The 12,727-nt window shown below is 47.3% G+C and overlaps 1 protein-coding gene and 1 pseudogene across 1 annotated transcript in view; one reads left to right on the top strand and one right to left on the bottom strand.

Annotated features, from left to right (window-relative positions):
• Positions 1-1,614: 1,614 nt before the first annotated feature.
• The window catches only part of ETHE1 (ETHE1 persulfide dioxygenase), a 17,443-nt gene continuing 6,330 nt past the window's right edge, over positions 1,615-12,727 (bottom strand). The window contains exons 4-7 of the mRNA XM_030298681.1: positions 4,725-4,854; positions 2,486-2,575; positions 1,968-2,084; positions 1,615-1,802 (exon numbers count right to left, since the gene is read on the bottom strand). Of these exons, the coding sequence (XP_030154541.1) occupies positions 1,750-1,802; positions 1,968-2,084; positions 2,486-2,575; positions 4,725-4,854 (390 nt within the window). The 3' untranslated portion in view covers positions 1,615-1,749. The remainder of the gene's footprint in view (positions 1,803-1,967; positions 2,085-2,485; positions 2,576-4,724; positions 4,855-12,727) is intronic.
• Positions 3,531-3,643, top strand: LOC115503621 (annotated as a pseudogene).

Here is a 12,727-nt window from a genome sequence, read left to right on the forward strand (position 1 = left end):
CGGCAGCCCCTCACAATGCCTTAGACCATCCAAGGGCGACCCCATCTCCTTCTCCCTCCGGGACTCCGGCGTCCGGACTCCCGTATCCTCTTTTCCCGAGCCTGGTAGACTTGGCTCCGACTCTACCTGAAGGGGGAGTAGCGCCCCTGCCTTCTCACTCAGGGATCCGGGAGTCGGGGCTCCTAGTTTCCCTCTCTACACAAACCGAGAGTCTGCGTCCTCGGCTCCTCCCCGGGGCTAGATTCCCAAACTGCAGCCTCCCTCCTCCCCCGGACGCCCAGAAGGCCGAGCTTCCAGCCCCGTCTTACCCCGCAGCCCCGGCCCCCTCACCAGCTCAGGCTTCGGCGCGCTTCCCTCTGCGCTCCGGGCGCTGCCTTTTCTGTCTAGAGGACAGGTGGCTGGGGAAGAGGGAGGAGACAAGCTGTTCTGTCCCCCTCCCCAGCAGCCCGGAAGTGGAGGGGGGGACAACAGGTCCAACAGCTCCCGAGGGAGGAGGGAGAGACCAGCTTGCCCCGCCCGCGGCCGCGGCATCCGGCCATCCCGGCCCCACCGGCCCCACCCTTGGAAAACCCAGCATCGCGACCCCCCACTCTGCCTCCAGCACCCCCCGTTCCTGTCCCCTAAAGGGCTAGTCGTCTTGATCACCTATGCATAAATGCCTCCCTAAGGCCCAGACCCCGGGAATCCTGAAAGAAAAGGGGGGGAAGGGAGATAGGGGCCTCTCCCCTCTAATGAGCCCTTTAGAAGGGCTCCGACCGGTTTGGGGAGCTGGGCAAGGGGAGGGGGTGCCCTGAGCTGAGTCAGAGACCCGCCCACAGACCGGGAAAGTGTGCCCCCCCCCCCCCATCTGTTATGCGGTGGAGGGCAGAGGTTAAAGGTCTCAGCCAGACCCTTTCCTCTCTGGGCAAAAACAGGAAAATAACTGGCACGTGAGAAAGGATTATTGGATGTCAGGAGCTGTGCTAAACACTTTATACACGTTAATTTCATCCTTACAGTAGCCTAATGAGAAAGGGGTTACCATCTCCATTTTATAGCTGGGGAAACTGAGGCTGAGAGGGACAAATGTGCGCAAAGTCTATACATGTTGTTAATCTTAAAGCTGGAGTTGTTCTCTGGAAAGTCTGTGTTCTTAACCATTAGACATACTGTCACTCTGGCGCAGCCAGGAAGTGCCTGGAAGATCATTCCAAACGATAATTACAATAATTGTCACCACTGATAGGAGCCCGGCCATGTGGGGAGGGTGCCAAGCACCTCATACATGTAGATTCCTTGGGTCATCATGACACCCTATTATTAGTATTATTTCCATCTTACAGATTGAAACTGAGACCCGGAGAAGTGGAGCACCTTATCCTGGGTCTTACAGGTAGAAGTGGTTCAAACTCAAGATCGTGTTCTGATCCAAGGAGGTGAGAAGCCCTGCCCCAGATACGAGTTTCTGATCTTGTGAGTTGGAAAATTTCCTCCTTCCAGGCACCCTGGATCTTCAGTGACCTTGCTCACCCCCTTGGCCTCTCTAGACCAGACACCTCAGCCCAGAAAACCAACTGGTTCCCCCAGAAAATGGACAGAAATAAGATTCAGAGCAACAACAAAACAAAACAAAAAGAAATGTTTTAAATTTTATTTAAGAAGCTCAAGGGCTGGTGAGGGAGGGGAAGAAGAGAGGCTTCGGTGATGGCGCCCCTCTCTGTACCCCACCTAGTGCATTCTTAGCGGATATGAGCACCTGACAAAGCCAGGTCAGGAAGGGGGAGTCTGGATCCCACAGCGCATATTAGCTGGAACAGCAATGTCTGAAAGGAAGAAACCAAGGTTAAAACAAAGGGCTCCAGCAGACCCCCTCATGCCCCACCGGGGACCCAGAAATCCTAGGAGCCCCTCTTCTTTGGGAAACTAGAGTTCTGGCCCTGAGCCCCACCCTCCCTCAGACCCAGCAGTCCCGGCCCCCAAATGCTCACCTATCTGCTGAGGCTTGGGCAAGTTCAGGTTGTCCATGACCTTGACAAATTCCTCACAGCTGAGAGTGAGCCGAGGGTTCAAAGTCCTCTCCTCCTCCACAGTGGACACTGTGAGCCCTAGTGGCCGAGGGAGGGGAAGAAGGTCAACCTGGCAAGTGCCTGGGGCTTCCTAGGACTACACTTCCCAGGAGGCTTAGGGTGCATCTCCGGCCTGGGACTAATAGGCTCTTCCCAGAATGTACCTGAGATCGCTGGCTCTCCTCAAAAGGCACTATGGGAAATGTAGTTTCCCACCTTCCCTAAGCTCTATAAGGAAGTCCCGGGAAAACTCTTGCCCTCCGGAATTCTAGTTGTAGTTTCTCCATCCACACTCGGCACACCTAAGCACTTAATCTTTTTTGGCCAGAGAAATTTCTAGGAATTGTAGTCTCCATGCCCCACAAGGACTACAGCAGTTTGGTACGCCCTCTCAAATGGAAAGTTATAGAAGTCCCATACCTCCCCCAGGAAGCCCTCACCATGGTAATCATGAGCAGGGTAGACCAGACAGTCTCCTGGAAGCGTGAAGATCTTTTCATGGACTGAGTGGTACAAGGTCTTAGCACAGCCTGGGGAGGGAAAGTTCAGAGGAGTGAATCAACAGGACAGGAGCCCTCTAATCCCTTCCTTCAAGAAAAGGGTGGGAGGATAAAATCACATAGCTAAACTGCCCCCCTCATTTCCTGCCAGTACTCCCCTGCCTAGGCACAGAAAGAGAGGAAAGGGCATTCTAGACAGATGGAACAGCATAGGCGAAGAATTGAGGAATGGTGAGAAATTCACCATGGTGGTAAATAAGGTTGGGATGAGATCCGGAAGCACCAGGGAGTTGTGCCCTCAGCCTGGGGATGCCAAGAAAAGCTTCAGGGCAGGGAGGCTGGACTAGAAGGTAAGAAACTGAAGACATGAGGCCAAAGAGAATGGTTCCAACAACAACCTCTGAGTCCTCAATTGGGGCGGGGGCAAACCTCTCTAGACCATCATTCCCGCCATTCATGTCAGCCCAATCCTTCAATTTCCTAACTGTGCCGGGAGTGGACAAATGGGAGATGAGGCACCTCGGAAAGAGACAGACAGACACAGACGGAGACATAAGGAGAGGAAGAGGAAGCAAGAGGCAGCCTGGGGCTCTGGTTACACACTTCCAGCTCATGGTTGTCCCATCTTTCCTCTGTCTTTATCAGGGCAGCTAAATCCTCCCAATCTAGTGTCAGCCCCATATTCGCATGCACACGCACACTCAAGGGCAGGCACACCCAGAGATTCTGAAACTAAACTCCCTTCCCACAGTGAAACTCCTGAATCTAACTGCCCCCCTAGCAGCTGAACTCCTGAATCAAACTCACACCCCTCCCCGCTGCGACACCTCCAGCAGCCAAACTCCTTATGGGGTTTAAAAATATGTCCACAGGGGCGCCTGGCTGGCTCAGTCGGTAGAGCATGTGACTCTTGAGCTTGGGGTTGTGGGTTCAGGTCCCACGTTGGATGTAGAGATTACTTAAAAAAATAAATAAATAAAAAAGGGCTCCCTTGGGCAGTGCATACACTACAATTGGAATGATACAGAAAAGGTTAGCGTGGCCCCTGTGCTAGGGTGACATACAAATTCCGTGAAGCATAAATATTAAAATATTATTAAAATAAATAATAAATATATGTCCACAAACTCACTGACACTTTTCTGTTCAAAATGTGATCCTTCCCCTCGCCTTGACTTAGTGGTCTCCACTAAGTGACTTGCAACGAATAAACAGGATATTGCAGAAATGACAGAGGTTAACTTCTGAGACTAGGTCATTAAGAAAAAGTTAGGGGGGCGCCTGGGTGGCGCAGTCGGTTAAGCGTCCGACTTCAGCCAGGTCACGATCTCGCGGTCCGTGAGTTCGAGCCCCGCGTCAGGCTCTGGGCTGATGGCTCAGAGCCTGGAGCCTGTCTCTGATTCTGTGTCTCCCTCTCTCTCTGCCCCTCCCCCGTTCATGCCCTGTCTCTCTCTGTCCCAAAAATAAATAAACGTTGAAAAAAAAAAAATAAAAAAAAAAAAAAAAAAAAAAGAAAAAGTTAGGGCTTCAGACTGCTTGCCCGTTGCATCTCTCTGATCATGCCCTCTGGAGGAACCCCGCTGCCAGGTCATGAAGACAAAGTACCCCCATGGAGAGGTCACATGGTGAGAAACTGAGGCCTCCTGCCAACAGTGGGAGCCAGCTTGCCAGCCATGTGAGTGAGGCGCCTTTGGAAGCGGACCCTCCAGCCCCAGTCACGCCTTCAGATGACTGCAGCCCAGGCCCTAGCTTGACTGTGCCCTCCATGAAAGATGCTGAGCCGGAACCACCCAGCTAAGCTACTCCCAGAGTCCTGACTCTCAGAAGTTATGCGAGATAATGTTAATCATTGTTTTAAGTCATTACATTCTGGGGTCATTTGTTTCACAGCGATAGATAACTAACGCCACCCCCTTGAATCTAACTGTCCCTCAATACAGTAAACCACTGCATCTGCCCCCTCAAGGGTCATGACTCTAACTCTCCCCGACTCCAGCATCTAAACTTCTTGAATCTAATCCTGACCCCCTAAAGCCCCCATTCATTCATTCTTACAACAGGTCCTTAAAACTCTGGTGTCATTCTAACACCCATTCATTCATTCTTACAACAGGTACTTAAAACTCTGGCCCACGCATAACCATCCTACGATCTCAGGCTGGAGAAGGGGGCCTGTGACCTTGCTGGAAGTCCGTCCGCCCACACCCTCGGATGAGCAGGGCATCTCCAGTGAAGGCCATGCTGTGGTCATTCAGGACGAAGGTGACACAGCCTGGGGTGTGGCCGGGGCTGGCCCGAGTCTCCAAGGCCTGGTGGGGAAGGAGAGTACAGACAGTTATCAATAAGCCAAGGACTCTGGTCTGATGGCAAAACTCACCCCAGAAGCACCCATCCCACCTCAGGATCACATCTAGCTAGCATAGTTTTTTGCAAAAAGATTAGGTGTGCCTGGGTGGCTCAGTCAGTTAAGCGCCTAACTCTTGATTTCAGCTCAGGTCATGATCTTGCTGTTCATGGGATCGAGCCAGGCATCGTCTGCCTCTGCACTGACAGCATGGAACCTGTTGGGTATTCTCTCTCTCCCTCTCTCTCTGCCCCTCCCCCATGCACATGCTTGCTCGCTCGCTCTCTCTCTCTCTCTCAAAATAAATAAATACACATTTTAAAAATTAAATAATAAAATTATGTTATTGAAATGAAATTAAAGATGCTACACACAAATATTTAATGACATGAAAATATGTTAAATATCCGGTAAGTGCTAAAAGCAGATTAAAAAAAAAAAAAGAAAAACTTGTACAGTGTCATCTTTTAAAAAAAATTTATTCATTCACTCAAAATATATTTTTTTCTTTAGACTTTTCCTACATTAACAATTTTTAAACAAAAAACATGTCATTTTATAATTAAAAGTAAAACACAAAATTCAGGATAAACTAAAGATGTAAACATTAAAAGAACCATAAGAGGGGCGCCTGGGTGGCGCAGTCGGTTAGGCGTCCGACTTCAGCCAGGTCACGATCTCGCGGTCCGGGAGTTCGAGCCCCGCGTCGGGCTCTGGGCTCATGGCTCAGAGCCTGGAGCCTGTTTCCGATTCTGTGTCTCCCTCTCTCTCTGCCCCTCCCCCGTTCATGCTCTGTCTCTCTCTGTCCCAAAAATAAATAAACGTTGAAAAAAAAATTAAAAAAAAAAAAAGAACCATAAGAATTCTAGAGAGAGAAAAAAGAATTCTAAAGGAAAATATATAAGGATATTATGAGTATATAAGAATATATATAAAATCATATAAAGATATATATAATCTTTTTTTTTAAACATGACTTTTTTTTTAACGTTTATTTATTATTGAGAAACAGAGAGAGACAGAGTATGAGCGGGGAGGGGCAGAGAGAGGGGGAGACACAGAATCTGAAACAGGCTCCAGGCTCTGAGCTGTCAGCAGGGAGCCCGACGCGGGGCTGGAACTCACTAACCGCGAGATCATGACCTGACCTGAAGTCAGACGCTCAACCGACTGAGCCAGCCAGGCACCCCAAAGATATATATAATCTTATAAATACATAAGGAGATTATACACACACACACACACACACACACACACACACACACACACATAAGGAAAAACAGTGACAAGGATGACCACATAGTTTAACTTCATCATAGAAAAGAAAATAAGAGTTAAAAGACAAAAAACTCAGACAATAGTCTCAGCATGTATAAGAAAGTATTATAGGGGCGCCTGGGTGGCTCAGTCGGTTAAGCGGCCGACTTTGGCTCAGGTCATGATCTCTCAGTCTGTGGGTTCAAGCCCCGCGTCGGGCTCTGTGCTGACTGCTCAGAGCCTGGAGCCTGTTTCAGATTCTGTGTCTCCCTCTCTCTGACCCTCCCCCGTTCATGCTCTGTCTCTCTCTGTCTCAAAAATAAATAAATGTTAAAAAAAATTAAAAAAAAAAAAGAAAATATTATAAAGTGTGAATAGCCATCATATATAAACAGCTCCTAAGCATCAATAAAAACTCCCAAAAGAAAAATGCACAAAAGAAAAAAAAAAAAAAGAGGCAATTATGGAAGAGGAAACAAATAGTCAAAAACCATCTGAAACAATATTTGATCTCCCTTTTTTGGGAGAAAAGGAGGGAGATTTAAATGTTAAAAACCCTCACTTTTCACGTACCAGATTGGCAACTGTTAGGGTATTGCTCAGGGTGTTTGAGGCAAGCCCTTTTGTTTCCTGGGACGAGGGTATGACTCCATGTAGCCATTTCAGAGGGCAAGTTTGTAGTGTTTACCAGCATCTCAAATGTGCACTCTTTCTGACCCCTCAAAGTTACCGCTAAGACGCTGCTGTTAAGAACTTCCGACACATGTGCAAAAAACGCCCACTCAGGAAAATCCTCATTATCTAAATTCCCACACTCAGTTCAGGGAAGCAACTGTCAGAAAACAATTGTTACCCTAATGATCTAACAACCACTTAGAAGATTAGTTCCCGCTCACATAGCACCCCTCCCACCAATTAGCATCCTGGTCCAGGTCAGTCTAATCAGCAGATTATAGAAGGGCACCATGTGCAGACCCTGTGTCCACACCCAGCACCCATTCTGCCCTTCCCCACTCACAGGTCTCCAGTTTGGCTCGGGGCATCCGTGTGCCCAGCCAAGCACTTCCTTAGCCTCCATGGTAGCTTGGGTGGTTTCTGACACGGTTCTCTGGCCACCAAGATCTCCGTAAATGTCTGAGAATGTCTGAGAAAGCTTTTCCCTTCCTGATACAAGAGTTTGGCACCTCTCCTTCCCACTTCATCTGGTTCTGGACAAAGATGTGATGGCTGCAGCTGCAGCAACCACCTTGCAACCATGAAAAAGCATCCCCAAAATGATAGCGCTGCTTAATCGGACCATGACTGCCTTCTTCCAGACTCTATTACAGGAGAACATTGAACACCCAATTATTTAAGCCACTGTATGGTTTTTTAAGTCATGTATTGGTTTTTCAGCCAAACACCCTCCTAGCTCATATATAATAGGATAGATGTGCAATGCCAAACAAATGCAAAGCAAAATCACAGACCTTGCAAAAGCTTGTGGGAAAAATCGCAGGCATCCTGCACCAAATTAACACCTTTTGGTGGCAGCAAAGGGATGATCTTCCACTTTTTATTTGGTCTGTTTCTGTACTCCCTGAATTTTTCTTTCTCAGGAGCCTTTATTTCATTTTATTTTTATTTAAATCCAAGTTAGTTAACATATAGTGTGACAGTGGTTTCAGGAATAGAATTTACTGATTTATCGCTTACATAGAACACCCAGTGCTCATCCCAACAAGTGTCCTCCTTAATGCCCCTTGCCCATTTAGCCCACCCCACACCCAACACCCCGCCAGCAACCCTGTTTATTCTCTGTGTTTAAGGGTCTCTTATCACCTGTCTCCCTCTCTGTTTTTATCTAATTTTTCCTTCCCTTCCTTTGTGTTCATCTGTTTTGTGTCTTAAAGTCCTCATATAAGTGAAGAAGTCATATGATTTTTGCCTTTCTCTGACTAATTTTACTTAGCATAATACCCTCCAGTTCTATCAGTGTTGCAGATGGCAAGATTTCCTTCTTTTTGATTGCTGAGTAATACTCCATTGTATATATAGACCACATCTTCTTTATCCATTCATCCATCGATGGACATTTGGGCTCTTTCCATACTTTGGCTATTGTCGATAGCGCTGCTATAAACATGGGGGTGTACGTGCCCCTTCAAAACAGCATCCCTGTATCCCGCGGATAAATGCCTAGTAGTGCAATTGCTGGGTCGTAGGGAAGTTCCATTTTTAGTTTTTTGAGGAACCTCCATACTGTTTTCCAGAGTGGCTGCACCAGCTTGCCTTCCCACCAGCAGTGCAAAAGTGTTCCCCTTTCTCCACATCCTCGCCAACATCTGTTGTTGCCTGAGTTGTTAATGTTAGCCATTCTGACAGGTGTAAGGAGGTATCTCATTGTGGTTTTGATTTGTATTTCCCTGACGATGAGTGACGTGGAGCATCTTCTCATGTGGCGGTTGGCCAGCTGGATGTCTTCTTTGGAGAAGTGTCTATTCATCTCTTTTGCCCATTTCTTCACCGATTATGTGTTTTTTGGGTATTGAGTTTGAGAAGTGCTTTATAGATTGTGGATACTAACCCTGTATCTCTGAATTTTTTTTTATTTTTTATTTTTTATTTTTTTTATTTTTTTTTTAATTTTTTTTTTTCAACGTTTTTATTTATTTTTGGGACAGAGAGAGACAGAGCATGAACGGGGGAGGGGCAGAGAGAGAGGGAGACACAGAATCGGAAACAGGCTCCAGGCTCCGAGCCATCAGCCCAGAGCCCGACGCGGGGCTCGAACTCCCGGACCGCGAGATCGTGACCTGGCTGAAGTCGGACGCTTAACCGACTGCGCCACCCAGGCGCCCCTCTGAATTTTTTTTTAAAACAAAGGACGTGGGTGCCTTTTAAACTAAATATTGTGATGGATGATCAGGAGTAGTGTTCAAAGTAGTGAATCACAGTTGTAGCAATGGGTATTGACCAATCAGAAGGACATCAGCCATGAACAACCAGTACAGTTAGAAAGTATCTATATGGTCTATGTGGTATGGTAAAAGTATATATATGATATATGTAATTGTGTATGTATATAAATTGGACAAAATTTTAATATCAACTGAGCAAAATCCTGCTTGCCACGTAGATCAAGATTCCTCAGGCCCTTGGTGATGGAATCTGTGTGGCAAGTGGCTTGGCTAGTGAGCGGTATCCCTGGCCATTCCCTTCTCTGGAATATCTAGAATCCGTCCTCCACCACCATGTACCTCCCACCGTCCCACCCATCTTGGGCCTCATCCTCTCTGCTTGGAACAACCACCAGCATCCTCCCTGGCCCGCCAGCCTCCATCCGTCTCCCGCATGACCCTGAAGGGGGTTTCTATTGCCCAGATTCAAACCTGCTCCTCTCTGCCCAAGACTCTTCTTGGCTCCCACTGTCCCCAGGGCAGGGTTCTGGGTCCTCGGCCTAACTTTTGAAATGCCCCTGTTCTGGTGCCTGTCCACCTTCACAGCCCAATGGCCTATAACATCCTCCATTTCTCAACACGCCCAGCTACTCTGAAACCCAGGGTCATTTCCAGAAAGCACCAGGTTTTTCCACACCTCTTGCCCATGCAATTCTCTCTGCTAGGTACACCCTTCCCTCTTCACCCATTAGTCAGATCGACTCATTTCCAAGAGCCCTGACATTGACTGACCCCTTCTCCTGTGCCGGGCTCTCTTCTAAGTGTTCACTCGACTGAACTCATTCAGTCCACACACACCCTTATGAGGTAGGTACCGTTCCTATGCCCATTCTGCAGATGAGGAAACTGAGGCACAGGATGAGAATAAGAACGTGCCAACTATAACCATATACTAGAATATGAATGAATCTCACGGATAAGACAAAGGCAAATAAAATGCACTAGACACAGAAGAGCAGAAAGATGTGGAATGGAATAGGATGGATGGGGCAAGGAGGGGGATAGGATAAAGTGAGAAATCTCAGGGTGCCCATTACACAGTACAGGGAAGTGGTATTTCATGAAGTGGAGGTTTCATTGACGAATCCAGAAGGAAAACATCCCATCTCATGGCGAAGGTGCATGGACCAGTGGTCAAGAACAGTTTCCTGAGCCAGGTGACATGGGTTCTAAATTTGGCTCAGCTATTACTAGCTGTGTGTCCTTGCACAAGTCACTTCACCTCTCTGGGCTTCTCTACTCATTTGTAAAATGGGGATAATAATTGTCCCCACCCCATAGGGCTATTACAAAGATCAAATTATTTTGTATCTGTAAAGCACTTAGAAAAATGCCCAGCACACAATATTCGCTGTATAATAAAAGTAACATAATAATGATGTTTTAAAATTTGTAAAAACACTGATCTACTGGAACCACAAGGCCTCCTGGGTTCAAATCCCCGCTTGGCCACTTTCTCAGAGTAATTTTGGGGCAAGTCACTTCCCCTCTTTAAAAGGGGGAAAATATTTCCTTCTCTGTAAAATGGGGAAAATATTTCTGATCTCACTATGTGGTTATGAAGGTTGAGATCTGTTTGTCAGAGAAGAAACAGCAAAGGCCCAAGGGCCAGATTCAGCCATAGAAGTGTTTTGTTCGGACTGCTCAGGAGTTATGAGAAGTCTGCATTTGTAGTCTATCCTTAAGGAGTAGAAGATATTGGGGGTGTCTGCTAGCCCAGTTAGTTGAGCATCCCACTCTTGATTTCGGCTCAGGTCATGATCTCAAGGTCATGAGATGGAGCCCTGCATTGGGCTCTGTCGAGCTCCACGCTGACAGCACGGAACCTGCTTAACATTCTCTCTTGGGGCGCCTGGGTGGCTCAGCGGGTTAAGCATCAACTTTGGCTCAAGTCATGATCTCATGGGTGGTGAGTTCAAGCCCCATGTCTGTGCTGACAGCTTGGAGCCCGGGGCCTGCTTCGGATTCTGTGTCTCCCTCTCTCTCTGCCCCTCCCCAGCTCACACACACTTGCGTGCTCTCTCTCTCTCAAAAAAAAAAAGTGGAAGATTTCTGAAGAACGTATATTTGCAGCTTCTATTAAAAAAAAAGAGAGAGAAGGCTTGGCAGTAGACAGACTACATTCCTAAACATGCATAATCAACTCAAATTGTGCAGTGGGTGTCCCGCCTCACACACAGAACACACACCCTAACATTTGCCACAGGCCCCACCACTCCCTGCTGCCTGCAGCAATGTTTGATTATGAAAATCCTTCCAGACAAAAGCTGAGGAAATGCACTTACAGACCTCAGCACAGTGTGTGGCAAGAAGCAAACCCACAAGGCTTGTTAACTATTGTTAAATTCTCATTATTACCACTAACCGATATCAAAATATATACCATCTATTCCAGTTGCCAGCAAAGAAGAAGAAGTTGAATGACACCACGAGCAAACAACCGGACGCACCCAGCATGTGGAACGTTCTACAAGACAACAGGCTGGAAACTTCAGAAGTCAATGTCATGGTGCAGAAAGGGTATGAAATTATTGTAGAATTATTTGTTGTAGCTTTAAGAAAACGTTTACTTATTTAGAGAGAGAGTGAGAGGGGAAGGGGCAGAGAGAGGGAGAAAGACCAAGCGAGCCCCACGCTCATCACAGAGCCCAACATGGGACTTAATCCCACAACCATGAGATCATGACCTGGGCAGAACTCAAGAGTCGGGGCTTAACCAACTGAGCCACCCAGGTGGCCGTAAAGTGTTCTAGATTTACATGAACCTCGTTGGGTCCTGGTTCCTAAAAACAGCCTTAAAAATGATTCCTGGGCACCTGGAGAAATTTGAACATGGCCTGGATTTAAGAATGATTTCAGAATTATTGTATATTTTCTGTGACAAAGATTTTGTAAAAGAATTGTTCTCAAAGTGTGGTCAAGGGAACCTTGAGGGTCTGCGAGGTGAACTATTTTCACGAGAGTAGGAAGACTTCTTCCACCCTTCTTACTGTCATTCTCCCATCAGAGTTCGGTGGTGTTTTCTAGAAGCTCCGTGGCTGGTGATGACGTCACTGCTCTGACGGCTGATGGGAGTACTTGGATATTCTTGTGTTAAAAAAAAAAGTCTCAGTTTTAACTTCTAATGCAGTAAATTTTGTTGGATCTCTGAATAGGTATGTTTTATTTATTTTTTATTCAGGGGCGCCATTCAGACCCTCTGCCTCCCTCTCTCTCAAAAAAAAAATTAATTAAAAAAAAAAAGTTGTGGGGGTAAGCACCTAATATCTTGACCTCACGCAGGTCACCTGTTCTTGAAACTGGATAATCTCAGCGGCAGAATATTCTGCAGGGATTCCACAGGCCTGCCTAACCGCACATTCTTTCACATTTCTTCTTCCCATCCACGGTGCTGCAAATACGTGACACCTTTCAGCAGGTGCTCCTTCCCCGGCTTTCCGCTGCAGGGGTAGCTTCTCAAACTCGGTCCCATCCGCTGAACCAACGGGAAAGGGACCCGCCCCGCAAGCTCACTCGCCTTGCAGTTCCCACGGCCCACACTGCCCCCTGGTGGCAGGCGAACTCTTGCCTCCTATTCCATTTGGTCCCCAGGTTCATGCCACGACTCCTTTATTCAAAAGTACTTAATCTTGGGGGCTCCTG

The sequence above is a fragment of the Lynx canadensis genome, chromosome E2, assembly GCF_007474595.2.
Source record: "Lynx canadensis isolate LIC74 chromosome E2, mLynCan4.pri.v2, whole genome shotgun sequence".
In the NCBI taxonomy this organism is placed as follows: Eukaryota; Metazoa; Chordata; class Mammalia; order Carnivora; family Felidae; genus Lynx; species Lynx canadensis.